General features: G+C 39.4%; 2 protein-coding genes and 1 long non-coding RNA gene across 3 annotated transcripts; 1 reads left to right on the plus strand and 2 right to left on the minus strand.

Annotated features, from left to right (window-relative positions):
• Positions 1 to 1,044: 1,044 nt before the first annotated feature.
• On the minus strand, positions 1,045 to 3,045 carry cd40lg (CD40 ligand). The gene is made up of 4 exons (XM_042418861.1): positions 2,791 to 3,045; positions 2,390 to 2,417; positions 2,198 to 2,284; positions 1,045 to 2,074 (listed from the first exon to the last, which is right to left on the minus strand). Exons 1-4 carry the CDS (start codon positions 2,989 to 2,991, stop codon positions 1,695 to 1,697), a joined length of 696 nt encoding a protein of 231 aa, XP_042274795.1. The 5' UTR covers positions 2,992 to 3,045; the 3' UTR covers positions 1,045 to 1,694.
• Positions 2,894 to 11,364, plus strand: LOC121901836. Its single transcript, XR_006097402.1, has 2 exons — positions 2,894 to 2,976; positions 11,148 to 11,364. It is a non-coding gene; the product is annotated as an uncharacterized LOC121901836 (long non-coding RNA).
• Positions 5,128 to 13,531, minus strand: tmtops3a (teleost multiple tissue opsin 3a). The gene is made up of 4 exons (XM_042418860.1): positions 12,977 to 13,531; positions 9,821 to 10,149; positions 6,492 to 6,725; positions 5,128 to 5,888 (listed from the first exon to the last, which is right to left on the minus strand). The coding sequence occupies exons 1-4, from the start codon at positions 13,404 to 13,406 to the stop codon at positions 5,664 to 5,666; spliced, it is 1,218 nt and encodes a 405-aa protein (XP_042274794.1). The 5' UTR covers positions 13,407 to 13,531; the 3' UTR covers positions 5,128 to 5,663.
• Between the last annotated feature and the right edge of the window lie 2,207 nt (positions 13,532 to 15,738).

Below are 15,738 nucleotides of genomic sequence, written 5' to 3' on the forward strand. Positions count from 1 at the left end.
CTTATATCACTCATCCATTACATCTTTTGGTCACCAAGCAGTTCTTTGTAACTTACCTGTAGGTTATGATATAGTCAGTGGTTACAGTTTTCTAATGTAATGACTGAATCTAAACTACGTGTGCATTTTAAAGGGGCTATTACAGTGATTTTACATTTTTTCGCCCATTTACTACAAATCCTTAAAAGTCAAATACTTCACATTTATGATTACTATTTTTCAAACCATTGTCTAGTGTTTCTGAGATTTTTAATGTATGTTTGGCCTAAATTCTGTAGGGTATGACCATCAAATGGCAGACTCTTACAAGTTGTGTTGATCAGGAGTTGTGTAATCCATAACAGTAAATGTTAAAGGACCAGTATGTAAGATTTAGGGGGAACTTCTGGCAGAAATTGAATGTAATATTCATAAGTATGTCTTAATTTGTGTATAATCACCTGAAAATAAGAATAGTTTTTTTTTTATCTTAGAATGAGCCCTTTATATCAACAAAGGCAGGGGGTCCTCTTCCAAGGAGCCCGCCATGTTGCACTGCCATGTTTCTACAGTATCCCAAAACGAACGAACCAAACACTAGCTCTACAGAGGGCCTTTCCATTTTTCACGAGTTTCGCAGCCACCGTAGGTTCTCCTGCATGCTTGGAACACTTTTGTCAAATAGTGTTTTGAAGTAACACAGTGCACATATTTCGAACAAACCTGCATTTAAACTGCATTACAGCAGAACAATAATGGAACATAGAAATCAGCACATGTCTCCTTTGATGGATTGCACAACTCAAGCTAGCTTCAAGAGTTTAAATGAATGGAAACCAATGATTTCCTGGAAAGGAGGAAAAATACATCACAAAATCTAAAACTACACTTGCTGTGAAAAATTGTCAGCAGCAATATAAGGTGTACATGATTTGTGATTATGGAGCTAAAACTTGCAAAAATAAGCTGTTATTATATTAATTATTAAAGCAATAACCATATGTTGATGTTGAGGGTCGTAAGATACATCTGTTCCTGTTTTTGTGGTTTAGCTTCATGAAAAAGGGCATCTTTGGTCTGTGGTTTCTTATGCTCTAGATTTTTAACACCATATCAGCACAGACGGAACTACACTTCAAAATTCAGGTTTTGCGTCCACTTTTAACAAACTCTGCTGTTAGGATATATTAGTTTGCACCTTATTGCTGATTGTTCACCCTCCTTTGATTTACAGAAAATGACTGCACAGCTCTCCAGGCCACCATTGAAATGATCCTGCATTTTCTTTGCCCCATACTGGGACATGCACACAGTATGGTTGTGTAATGCAATACTGAAAACATCTCTTTTACCTCTAGCTAACTCCAGAAACAAGATAGATGGAGGAGAAACTAAGAAAAGAAGAAGAAATATTTTTGGATTAAGTATTTAAACTTCATTTCACTTTCATACAACCCCATTTACATCAATAAATACAGAACAACCATTCACAATACTAACACAGAAATTACATAAAATAACACAAAGTAATCTTTTTTAATAAATTATAGTTTGAAAACGCAGTCTCTTAAATCCATGAAAAAATCTGAAATCATCAGTTTAACTAAGTCCAGTCATTTAAAAGTGTTCTTTGTAGCTTTAAATCCAAATCCATCCACATGACAGAAAGTTCCCACTCTTCAGCTTAGGTCCGTAGATGTGCTCGCATAGGGGTCCTACACTTTGTACATCCCAAAGGCTGTGGCTTCTTCATTGTAGTCCACCAATGAAAGGTCTTGTACCCAGACACTGAGCTGGTTTCCCTTCTCCAGTGTGATCACCTCTCCCTGCGTGGCTGTGCACAGCTGAGGATTGGATGCAGACCTGTTGTAGCTCTCCAGGCTGCAGTAGGCCCGCATCACAGTCTTCTCGTCTCCTGCCTCATTTTTCCTCAGCTTGACCATGCTGGCCAGTGGGAGCTTGGAGTTGCCCTTTGAGAAGGTCACCCTGGAGAAGACGAAGTAGTCACCGGGCTCCAGAATAGTCAACCAACTGTTGCGGTAGTAATTGATGTTCCTGAGAACTGAGTGCTTTGTGTCCCACTGGAGATAACCCGCTGGGGAAACAGATGGAAAAGTTAGAGCGGCATTATTTAGGATACCTTTAAACCCTGAATTGATTTTGGGGCATTTATGATTTCAATGTTCCATTCAGAATTGTGACTTTAATAGTTACTTACATGTAGGGTCCTGTGCTGTGTGCTTAACTATCATGCGTGCCAAGGCTTTGTAGGAAGTTTCCTGCTTTTCTGATAAGAGAAGGGCAGCTGGAAAGAAGAAGGAAAATCTGGTCAGAGACATTGCTGAGATTGGATTTTTGTATGCAACTTACTTATCTGTATATTGAAAAGAAAGATATTAAATGAATTTACCTTTTCCTTCAGCTGAGGCAGGTTTTTCCTATAGGGATAAAAAAAAAAAACAGTGGAACATAAGTAAGAATTAGTACCTTTTCTTATTATACATATTATAAATAATATTTATACATTAAGTAGGTTTATCTTTGTTAACAAAATGCTCCTCTTGTAACATCAAGACACTTTGCTGTGACTATAACACCTCACTTGTGTGTTCAAGAGCATTTCCTGTGATTCGAGACCAGTTTCATTGGTCTAACAGTTATATTTTTAGACAGAGCACAATGTGTGCACCATCAGAAGCTTTAAATGCTTTAACAAAAGCACTACATTGTACATTACATCTGTGATTTTAACCTGTGTTTATGAAGGTAGTTACATTCCTCATTCCATTGGACAGAAGAAGAGATTTTTACCTTTTTGCTGGTGTGGTACAGGTAGATGAATCCTCCGACAGACAGCAATAAATGCAGCAATACTACACCAACCAAAAACCGGATGAGTGACTTGCTGTGGCCTCGTGATGGAAGTGGACCTGGCATGAGGACCGGGATGGACCTGTTGAGGCGTGGAGGCACTGGCGGTGCAGCCAGGCTGGTCTGGTAAGTGTTGATCATGGTGGAGAGGAGTGATGAAACTTAGAGAGGTTTGGCGTCCGTGACATCCCATGCACTTCTGAACCGCTGCTCTCTTAAGCAACTGAGTTATTCTCTAGCTACTTCCTGGAAGATCTCAACATACACATCTGTGAGATATGTGACCTTTGGTACGCAATAGTGTGTTGTGAGAAATGCCTTTTTGCATTTCTTCCCTTCCATGCTCAGAATGCCATGTTTCCTTGTATTACTCAGTACTTCTGTTACAGTTTTTCACAATTACTTCAGCACATTTTCTGAAACACTGTTGCGGTTGTCAAAACATTAAGAGCAATCACCACAGCATTTTACACTGAGCAGCACAAGACTTAATTTGTCCCGCAAAAGGCCACCACTCAGTCAAAAAATTTAACTCACATGCCAAAAGTAAATTTTGTCACTGCCACCAAAATGATATGACCCTTTATCATCATTTAAGTCAAGACAGCCTTAAAAATTGTGTCAGTAAAAAAGAAGACATTAAGATATTGAAAACAAAATGTAAATTACCTCCAATATCTCATTCCAAACACATTTCTGTCTGCTCACATCATTTCATCTGATATTTAGACTTACATTAACACACAAAATCTTTTGGTATGGTGCAACTCTCCCCTACATGTCTTCTACACGTCCACGTGTCCTTCTGATTTACATAAATCACATACAGTATACTTTTTTTTCTTCACATCTTTGCGAGTGGTCTGTGTTTCCTCTCTGATGTTTGTATGGTTTATATTAAGTCATTCATATAAGTCAGTTTCACCTCCTGTGGTGTATATGTGTTTGAGAAATATTAGTTTCACACGAGGACCTGGTTGACAGAGATGACAACAGCAGCAAATAGATATTGTTTAGAGAGACTTCCTGCAAGAAGCAGGAAACAACACATTTACTACGCATTTTCTTTATTTAAACAAAAATGCAATGGCTAAGTGTTCACTAAAGAAAGCCTGGCTGTAGAACCTTGAAAGGTGAGCTCCATGAAGTCCAAAATAGCCAGAATAAATTTTCAAAAATATTCATTTGATTTTTAGTCTTTACTTCACAAGGTAAGCAATAAACAAATTCCAAATTAGTAAAGTGTGCTGAGAGCTTGAAGTATTCAGTTCAAATCAGTTCAATTCAACTTTAGTTTATCCAAGTACAAGACAAGTTTGTTGTCAAAACAACCGCAGTGTATGTGAACTCTGCTTGGATGTGGTAGAATTAGCTGGAAATGAGACCCACTGATGTTTTTCATGGTTCTCACATCGCCTGATTATGGCTAGTGTGAGATGTTTTTTATGTGGCATATTCAGTAGGTCACAGTGTGGCATGACTAGATAAGGCATCTTTAGAGATGTAACTGTTATCATCATATGATGGCTCCACTTGTATGTGGCTGCAGAATTCATTTTTGCTGTCAGTTCTGCACAGTAGCAGGTCAGTGCAGCTTTTCATCTCCGAATTTTGCTAAAAAGAAATTTAAAATACTTTTTTACTTCATTGTTGTGTACTTTTAACATGTTAATGCTGTTTAATACACTTCACATTATGTGTTCTGGATGGCAGTGCACAGTGATAAAATACATTTAATCATTTGTATAAAAGCAGCATCTACCGACACAGATCCGCAGAAGATGCTTTATTTCTTAAAACAGATTTTTTTCACCCCAACAACTAGGAAAGTTGATGCTGCTAAATGATGACTCACACACATACAGGCCAGCAAGCTACGTAAAATATTCTTATGTGCTTATGTATACAGTTATATATATTTAGGATAATGCAACTGGTATGGGGAGCCTGAAGATTTAATCAGTAAATAACATATTTCACAATTACTCATAGCTTCCCCTAGTGGTTCAAAATATTCTTAACTGTAATCATATACACAAAGTGTATTCATATGTACGTATATAAATACACTGTCTATTCTTAATGTTTAAAAGAAACCCCAGGGTCACCTTAAATTATTTTCAGCTTTGTTGTCCTAACTTGGTACCATGACGACATGTGATTATTTCATTAATAGTACAAAGTTATGGTGCTGTAACAGGTTGATTTCAATCTACCCTTTAAGCTGCACATGAAAAAATATTACACGCTAACAGCTTGTTATTGTTATTGTTGTTATTGAATCCAGAAATCCTGTTTGCTGTGTTTGTTGTTTATTGTGGGAAAATAAAAAGAGATAAAAAGACAAAAAATGATGATACTTCAAAATCCAAAACACATACAGGTAGTTTTATTTCCAGTGTGACTGATAAGTGAGGATGGATTTTATCTTTATGTAACCCATGTAAAACATTTATTGGCTTGTGATTTTTAATTATTGGCACCAGTTAGACATTTAGGCCAGGGTCTCTCAGAGCAGTGAGGGACTGCTTTAACTTTCAACAAACGCATGGATAATACATTTTTAAAGTATTCATTCAAAACATGTACATTGCCACTTGCATAAATGGAAGGTCAACCACATAACCAAATCAAAATATGCATTAAAGTAGATGCTAAAACTACATGGCACTGAGTTTTACATTCAGACATTAAGGAGCTGGCTTTTGTCTTCTTATGTATAATCAAGTTTGGGTCTTTTTGTTGCACTTTGGATTCAATAAAACATTTATTTTAACTTTCACAGTCTGTCAGATGAAAAAGTTGAAAAACCTTTATGGATTGTAGTGAACAACAAAGGTGTGGCGGTCATTGTGCCGGCTGCAGAGAACAGCGTTTCTGGACCTGCTGGGGATGTGAGGTTGTGAAGAGCTGAGGGAGGCTTGTCTATGGACAGGGAAGAAGCCAGATAACCGTGTCCTTGGGTTCGGGTGCTCCTCTCCTTGAACAGACTGAGGTTCCTCTTTGCACTTCATGAAGGCCACAAAGCATCTATAAAACTGTTTAAAATAAATTAGAAATCATTATGGATTTAAATACAAAATACAGAACGGTCATTTGTAGTATGAGTATTGATTTGGTGATTCGCAGGTCAGAAGACATCTAAATCAAAACTGGGTATGAATTTGGCTGCAAAGTCTTTAGACATCAAGGTTACATGTAGCCATTGTTTCAACATCATTTAAATAACAAATAGTCAAGCAGGACGTGACTACACGTTGAAATGCAGTCACTTGAACCAAAAGTAAAAGCCTTTGAACTATACAATATAAGAGCTCTTGTGGCATCCACAGACTGAAGTACGCCATCTAGTGTGTTGCTTGTAGCAGCTAGGAAGTGGCACTGCAGAGATGTTGAAAGTGACAGTGAAGTAACTGAAATGAGATGCATCTTTATTGTCACAAGGTGCCACTGAGTTCTCCTATCTCCTCAATATCACTCTGTTCTCCTCTCAACTTTATATTTAGATCCAGCTGGACACTCATACTGTATGTACTTCAATTACCAGGTTACATAATTTACTTAAGCCTCATAGAATCTAGTAATAAATGCACAGCCCCGACGCTGGGTCATCCTTCATCTTCACCCTGCATGGCTCTCACCTGGTTGTTGAAGAACATGTAGATGACGGGGTTGACAACAGTGCTGAACTTGGCCAGAATGGAGGGCACCACACTGGCCATGGGGGTGACCAGTCCCAACTTCCCAAAGGTGGCCATCAGGGCCATGATACCATAGGGCATCCAGCACAGCATGTAGCAGGACACCATGGATAACACCATCACCAAAATGTGCTGCTCTCTGCGCTGAGCTGTCAGCAGGTTGATCTTACCCACCTGGACACACAAAAGAGGAGGACAGGAAGAGGTGCACAGGTAAAACACTCAAGGATGACTCAAATGCTACAGTTAGAGAAAAGAAACTTTAACTTGAAAACCTCCTGCACACTTACACTGAGAATGTATTTTTCAGTAGAGGGGACATCTTGTGTCTATGTGTAGTATTTCAACATTTCTTTCTTTGGCGCCATCCCATGGTTATTTTTGACAACAGAAAGCAGAAATGCATGCGGAAACACTCCCCCCTTTCATGAAGATAATGAGGGCCGAGAGCAACAAAAATACTACAAACAAAATCTTATCAAAATAAAGTGAAGATGCTACAATGACATACAAACTGAACACGCATTCAACACAATGCAACATGAGACTCTCTTGTGCAAGCTGCATTTGCTGATGAATGCTGTAAGATATGGTTGAAAGCTCTGAAAAAGCTAAAAGTGGTCCTTGAGTTGAGATTATTTCCGCACTCAACCCATGTGGCCTTTAAAATCTATGTTGGATCTTTCTCTGTAGAGTCCTTGAATTCTTTTGCTTGATGAAAAGCTCCAAAAAATATTACTTCTTATTCTTTCATTTTGCCCATTAGCAGAGGACAATATTTTCCAACATCTCACACTATTTCATACGGTAAATAATGGTTGAAAATTATGAAATGATTCAAGGTTACAATGATATAAACTGAATAAGTAAATGATTAGAAAATGAAAAAGACTTGCAGTACGACTTGTCAATGAGTGTTTGATCTGTTAAATCATATCCAACAGAACAGATTCATCATGTAAAACATATTACTGTAACCAAAGAATCATTCATTAAAAACACTACATGATTTGAAGGAAAGTTTGGTCATTATATACTCAGTCATCTTCATCTACATGTTTCCTGATGTATTGAGGTGCTATAGCTGTGGGTTAAAATTAGCTCAGACGTCAACTAAACGACCAAATAAGTAATTTGACCATGCACTCCAGAATGACCCATCGGAACATTTTCAGAATGCGTGGTCACCGTCTTGTGTAATTACCCTCAGAAGCTCATCACGGTGCTTCATGAGTAAATGAGCGTGGCTATCTGGTGAAGGAAGCCCTGCAGAAGAGAAACCCCTGCCCTTTCTGTCAAATTACTGCACACTCAATTGCACTTCACCTTGTATGATATCAGGTCATAACCTTTGCTGCTCTGTCTCCTCATGTAATAACTATTCTGGCAATGTTCGATCAGCAGTGATTTCTGCATGGCTGAACTTGTGTTCTGTTTTGAATATTACTCAGAAAAAACCTGAGACGTGTATCAGCTAGATCACACTAGCAACTGATTGGATTTTTTTAGAGAGATATGATTTTTTTTTTATTTTGATAGCAAAAGCATCTTATTTTAACTGAGAGACTAAAATCTTATGGATAAACTTAAGGAATACTGCAGGATTGTGCTTCAGTGAATAACTACACTTTGTGTTTATAAATATGTGCATCCTTTATCAGATGACACACAATTATGGTAGAATATGTCTCCAAACTGTACATGAGTTCACAGAAAAAGCTTTATAGCACTTTGAATGGAATCTCAATGGGCTGCTGCCATGTGGGGAAAAACAAACAAGCTTGATCCACAATGAGCTGTTGATATAAATGTCATCTCTCCTTCTGACGTGTCAGTTTAAGTCACCTTTAAGAAGCCAGCAGAAGGGTCTGCAGACTGATTGCTCAGTTTCTAAGGAAAGCCTAAGGCGAGGCTCTCGGTTGGAAGGCATCTGGTGCATGGATGAGCCCCTGTTCACCAGTACAGTAATCAAGTCTGCAAAGCTTTTCTCTCCTCTGACTCCCTCGGGTGCACGGAGTTTTAAAAAAAATAGGGGTGCTTATATAATAGCAGGTATCCAATAGTAACGGGTTGCTTCCTCAATCTAAAAATAACTTCTAGGTGACTCATTGATAGGAGTAGTGGCAGCGAAGTGCATGGAGAGACCCAACACCAGTTCGGAGCCCTTAATTACCAATTATTTGTGCGACTGGCAGGTTTATGTAAGCCCCAAAGAGGTGGGCATGAGTCACTGGAAACTGAGATGGGTGTCAGTGCACACACTTCCCCGCAGACATTGCCCCCTATTTCTCCTTTTGCCTGTACATTAATTGTAAGATTGTAAACATAGAGCTGTTGAGGCTTCTAGGATTATCTGGCTTGATGCTCCATGAAATTACCTTGAAAATACGTGACCATGTGTTAGTGGGAGTCTGACAGCCATCACTCAACACTCTGAGCCACGATCTTATGTCCTAAGAACACCTTGACAGCTCAAGAGACACACCAGAGGCTACTTCAGCAGAGCCATTAAGGCTTCATAGCTGAACCGGAGAACGTGGTGAGAGGCGACACTTTGAGCACATTATCCTGAGAAAATTACAGCTCTATGCATGTAATCTGTGACACGTGCGTTTTATACTGAACCTTTGTAAGTGTTTTTGTGTTGTTTTCTGTCAGGGAATTATTACTGATTTGTTGCCACAGATAAGAATGATACAATGTGTCCAGCCATATCAAATACAATGACAATGTTACATTCACCCCTATATTTTAGTGGGATCATAAAGCAGCAGACAAAGAGGGGACAAGTGAGTCATTATGCTGACTGAAAGGGGGAAAACATGAGATTCAAGGGAAACACCTCTGTCAACCAGAAATGAAAGTCTCTCAGTACCCTTAAGGTGGATTTACTGTTAAAAAAAAAATAGTACGTGACAAATGAAACCCACAACACAGACACACAGTTTGCGTATGAGTAGAAAGTTATTTTAAATTGAGATTCAATGCCATCTGTGATCTTCTCCTGTGTGCTGTTTTATATCAGGATGTTTCCATTCCCATTCACAGATAAATCAGAAATAGTCATATATAAATAAAACAAATAAAAACACACAAAAGCACTGATCCATGACTTAGAATTTGTGTTATATGAGCTTGCATTATCCTTGTTTAATTTATTTTTATTTGTGAAAAAAAACAATAAATTAATCCTACTCTATCCATAAATATGCATATTTTAGCAGACAAAAAGAACAAAATATGCTGTATATACTGTGCGCTGTACTCACCCTCCTGATTGCAACCAGGATTCGGCCATAAGAGTAGACCATGAGTAGAAGGGGCAGCAGCAGACAGAAGATGAACAGACACAACACGTATGAGACACTGGTGGGCGAACGTAGGTGCCACTGGACGGAGCACGTGGTACCAGGACCCTCAGGCCCGTAGCTGCCCCAGCCCAGGAAGGGGGGCAAAGTCCAGAGGAGAGAGTAGAACCAGGAGCCTCCGACACACAGCCAGGCCTTCCTGAAGTCTGAAATGTCAACCTGGGAGGAACGCAGCACAGTGGTGTAGCGCTCATAGGAGAGAATGGACAAGGACACCAGAGACACAATCCCTTATAGGGAAAGACAGAGAGAGGTTAAATCTAATGAACACACATTAAATGAAAGCAATACTTTATTCATCCCTACAAGAAACTTCTTTTTTGTCTCACTTCATCGGACGGTTGAAATAAAAGTTCAGCAACAGAACAGCAACTGAAACTGACTTACTCACTGCATGCCAGTCATTCTATATAACCTGCTGACCACCAAAACGTAATTCAGTATAAAATAAGGCCTAAACCTTTCTCAAAAGTGTGAAAACAATTCTAACGAAGGTGTCTGAGGAAGTGAGGAAATCATATAATTGTGAGCAGCTGGTCATTATTTTGAAATTTTAAAAAAAATGAAAAAAAGATGTTTTTCATCTAATAAAGTGAGACTTTGTAATGTCATTCCTAATTTAAACATGCATATGTGCCTTCTGTCATCTTAACTGAGAGGGAAAATTTTCATCCAATAAAAATGATTTTCTTAATTGTGTGTCGGGCTCATGATACTAGATCCTGATGACAGTTTACAGCCCTACCTACAGTGTATGTGAGCATTATACAATAATATCTTTGCATGTGCCTCCTTTCTGCTGTCAATTCTAGACAGGGAGGTACAAAATGTATAAATCAGTCTGGGCTGATTGCTGGTTACCTGAATGTGTAGAAAATGGTATCTTTCTTCTTTTTAACCCCTTACTTTTCTTCGAGTGCCACCATGAGGTTGACATGTGGTTTTGAGTGAAATTACTTGACAACTATTGGATGGATTTCCATGACATTGGGTTCAGACATTCATGTCCTCCTCAGGATTATTTGTAATTACTTTGATCCTTTGACTTTTCAATCTACTGCCACTATCAGGTCAAAATTGAACTTTGTCCATGTGGTGGTGGGGTGTGGTTTGGGCTCAGCTGCAGGGGAGAGATAGGTGGGAGTGGCTCATGGGAGCAGTGCCAGGGTTAGTCTAATTGGCACAGGTGTTACCTGTTACCTAATTATTCTCTCTCCTTTTTATACAGTAGCGTGCTGGACCTGGAGAGACACACACATGCTGGAGCCAGAGGAAGTTGGACGTGCCAACCCTCCGTTATAATTGTATATTGGTTCTGTGTTGTTTGAGAAACTGGACTGTGTGCCCTCTGGAAACACCAGGCAAGTGAGCAGAGGAATTAAGAGTGAGAAACACATTTATGTTGTGAAAGTGTGTGTGTGTGGTCAATAAAAACCTAAAGTGGACAGAACTGCTTGTGACTGTGTTTGTGCTGGATAAAGTCCAAATACCCGCAAAACTGATGACATTCCCTTCAGCCTCAGCTGTACTTTTTGTATCGTGATGATTAGCAAAAATTAGCATGCTAACATGAAAAGATGGTGAACATGAACATGATGTGCACTTAATGTCAGCATATTAGCATTGTCATTGTGAGCATGTTAGCATGCTGACATTCAGCTCCAAGCACCACCGTGCTTAAGTGCAGCCTAGTGTCAGTTCTCGTAACTTGTTTATTTGTGGACCCACATCTCTGGGCTATCCAGTCCTACTTCTGTTAGTGATTTCCTACATTTCCCAGAATGCCTCTTGACTGCAAGCAGAGAAAGGACATGAACTTCTTGTTCTAAACTCCTCACTCACAACGAACAGGAGTTGGACATCAAGAACATGAGAGTTGCTCTGTTAAAAATACTCATAATAATACTGATTTTAGGTTGAGTTATTCCTTTAACCTTTAACAGAATAGCTCAGTGTTTGTGAATGTGCATGTGTGTGTGTGTCTATGTATATACAGTATGTGTTAGTTTGTTCCAGTATGAGCTCTGTATATGAGCTCTGTAATATATGCGCATTGTGTGACTCATCATTAGGTGAAGTAAGTTCATCTTTTGTACAACAAGTGCACAAACAGGAAGTACATGTTGAATAAATTAAGTAAGGAATCTCTAACACACTAGCAACAAAGCCTTCAACTTTAAGGCTTGTGTGTGTGTGTGTGTGTGTGTGTGTGTGTGTGTGAGTTGTGGAGTAGTGGGGGTGGTGTTCAGGATTCAATAAGAAAATAGGTCAAGGTGGCAAAACTCTATTAAGTCCATCAAATGACATGTTGGATGTGAATCATCCTTACCTTGACATCAGATGAATAGACTCCATCAGTACCTATACGATGCTGCACAGAAGCCAGTGACAATGGCTTTCTGTGCAACATCGTATAGGCCGAGTTGTCTTGAATCTCAGTTATATTTGGTCTCTAAATGTATACTCTCAAACGGCCAAATGACTGCGCACTTTAATATTTACATTTTCTTTACATAACATTTTGAAAGTTTGAAAATGTTCCTCCAGTTTATCTTAAATTTGTGACACTTAAAACTGTAAGTCATGCATGTTTGTTATCTAACTAGTGTTGTAAAAACATGTCCTTAAGCACAATTTTGAGGTACAGGGGCATACTGCACTTTTTACTCTCTATCATTTATTTGACAATTTACAAGTTGCTTTTCAGATTAAGATTTTACATATGATCATACATACATACATACATACATACATATATGATGACTATAATGCATTTGTAAACATTACCAGTGAAAGGGGCATTTCTGCATGATAATAATTTTAATTTTTATATTTATTTAGCTGATAATACTTCTGTACTTGAACTTAAATGGCGTATAACTCTGAATGCTTTTACTTCTAATGGAGTATTTTTACGCGGTGGAATTGCAACTTTTACTAAAGGATCTGAATACTTCTTCCACCCAATACTTAACTATAGCACGTTTAAACTTTCTGAATTCATCAGAAAACGTGCTAAATTCAACACAAGTGACTCAATATACAGATGTCACTCACCAAAGAGGGAATTGGCGAACCCGTACCACTTGCAGCCGTACTCTCCTATGAGCCATCTTCCGTGCAAACTCGCCGCGAAGCTGAAGGGAGTCCCGAAAACACACACGAGGATGTCGCTCAGGCTGATATTCAACAGGATGAGATTGATGGGCGTCCAGAGGGTGCGAAACTTGGCGAAGATGAGCAGAGCGAGGAAGTTGGTGAGGATGCCTGCCACTAGAATGAAACCGAGGCATACTGCCACCACCGTGTGGCCGGTCCGGCTCAGCCCGCCGGGGGTCTGGGGCGCCGTGGAGTCCCGCAGGGTAGCGTCGGTGCTGAGGCTGGAGCTGAAGAGAGAGCTGTCTGTGGTGCTGAAATTGTAACCGCGTATGTGGACGACCATAGCAGTGAGTGGAGAGAGGCGGTTGAAGAGGAGCTGGACACACATAGAGTGAGGAGCACTAAGTCCTGCACAGTCCCTGTACAGCAGCTCAACGCGATGTGAGGGCCGATCTATAACACAGTTATTAGAGTGTGTGACCTGTGCACTTCTTTATACCCTACAACCCTATAATGTATGTAAGTACCCCACCACCACCACCACCCCCCACCCCCACCCCACACCGCCACCACCCTCTCTCTGCCTTAACGAGTCCTTTTGATAATAGTAGCCTGTGTAAATGGAATAAATCCCCCAAATTCATTGCTTTCCATTGCTAATGCTTTCAAGGCGTTCTGCCGAGCTTATTTTGAGAATAAATAAAGTAAGAATAAAACAATTACACCGACTACTACTGGGTTTTAGAGTTTTGCATGGCAGATATGGGACAGATTAAGTGATTGTCCAAGATGAAGTTGTAATTTTAAAGTCACACTGGAACGAATTACTCCAGAAATACAAACTTTGGTTTTATGACTTTTGCTAAGCTGTGCGTTTTATATTCACTGCTGCTTTCTGTGCCAGTCTGTTCAAAGTCACCAACAAAGAATGTTTCACACCTGTTCAGCCTTTTCTTTTCTGCACAGCCTCCCATACGATGAACCAACTTCCCCACATGACTTTAAAGGACTATACCAGTGTTTTATCAACATTTAAAATACATTAACCATATCCCAAATTGGAAACAAATGGATGTCTGTAAGTAAAATATATAACAATGTTGTATGCCTTGGAAAATACTTGTGAGCAATGTTAAGTACACGCAATTTGATGTAAATCATCTTAAACATGCAAAAACACCTGTGCCATCCTTCAGTATGAAAGGGCAATGCAGTCACTTTTTGGGGTAGTTACTTCACTGTTGTCCCTGTTTTATTGTTTTTAAAGAGCACAGACAATGACAACATCTATTAAAATCACTTTTATGTTATCTGACACTCCACAAACCTCCTTTTCTCTTTATTCCTGTGTAGATTCCTGAGAATGTGTTTCCAGTGTGTATGCGTGACTGGTGGGACTGACGTCATCTTGCTCTTTGACACTGCCGTCGCAGGGGAGATCTCTGTAAACCTCACTGGTTGCTGGTGTCATCTAGAATCTATACGCTGCAGCCATGAAAACATAATGCCCCTCTTCTTGCTTTGCAATCAGCATTATTGGTTTGTTGAAAGCTCAGTGGACAGTTATCACTGCAGACCCAGTCGCCCTTCCTCTCTCCCCCCATGTGGGCCTCAGATCAGTCTGATTATGCCTGACACACGGGAAGAAGAGGGATTATGGTTTCAAGCCTGCTGGGCTGCTGAATCCACACCTGATTCCAGGAGATATGCAGATTGTCTGCTGTTCCTCTTCTACACCTGCTGCCAATCTTCTGTCTATTGTAGCCTAGCAGCAGAAAGATTCTTAAATTGTTAATAAGAATACGCTTAAATCCCTAGCAGCTACAACATCTTTCATCCTCAATTCTGTCTTTACATTGCTGACTCTGTGTGAGCCCTTTAAAGTAAGGAAGAATCAAGCATGAGCCTAATTGGCACCTGTCTTTATCTTGAGGTGGAACACTGCAGGGTTTTGTTTCAGGTTTATTCTGTTGGCTGTGTTTTTACCCCCTTTTTTTTTAGTCATGTTTACTTCTGTATCAACAAGCCAACAAAAGGAAACTCTGCTTAAAAAACTTTACTGATGTATACTGTATATGTGTGCTTTTTCCTTGTTTGCTTTGTTAGTTGTGAATGTTTCTTGTTCCTGCATAAACATCTCAGATATATGCTAGATAATATTAATTTCCTATTTCCAGCTGCCATGACGGAATATAATAGTTTGAAGGACTTGACATTGTTCCTCAGGTCAGGCAAGGATGACAGGATGATTCCCACATATGTCATAATTGTTTTGTTTGGAACGCATAATCCCCATGAAGCTGTCTGAGTAATGCTAAAGGAGCAGCCTTTCTCTAATGAAGCCAAATGGGGACGACAGAGACTGTAGAGTGGAGAGAAGTCCTTGAAGTGCATGTGTTTGCAAGAAATCTGAGAATCTACATTAATTAAGGAAAAAGCAGTAGTTCACTTAAACTATAACAACAAACCCTCAAAATCTGAACTTTCTCATTGATTTAAATTAAATCCTTTGTTGATAGTGCACTGAATGGTCATTTTTAAATGCAAGGTCAGTCCTTTGATATTACAATGTAAAGTTAAATTTTAACTGTATCTCCCTTGAAGACAAAGTTCAACTGAAGATGATTTCACTGCACTTCCAACATCAGGAAAAAACACTGTTTCACTGTTTCACCTCTGGCCACAACCAACATCACTGATGTGTATGGCTTGGTGTGGTC

This window comes from Thunnus maccoyii, chromosome 8 (assembly GCF_910596095.1).
Source record: "Thunnus maccoyii chromosome 8, fThuMac1.1, whole genome shotgun sequence".
Classification (NCBI taxonomy): Eukaryota; Metazoa; Chordata; class Actinopteri; order Scombriformes; family Scombridae; genus Thunnus; species Thunnus maccoyii.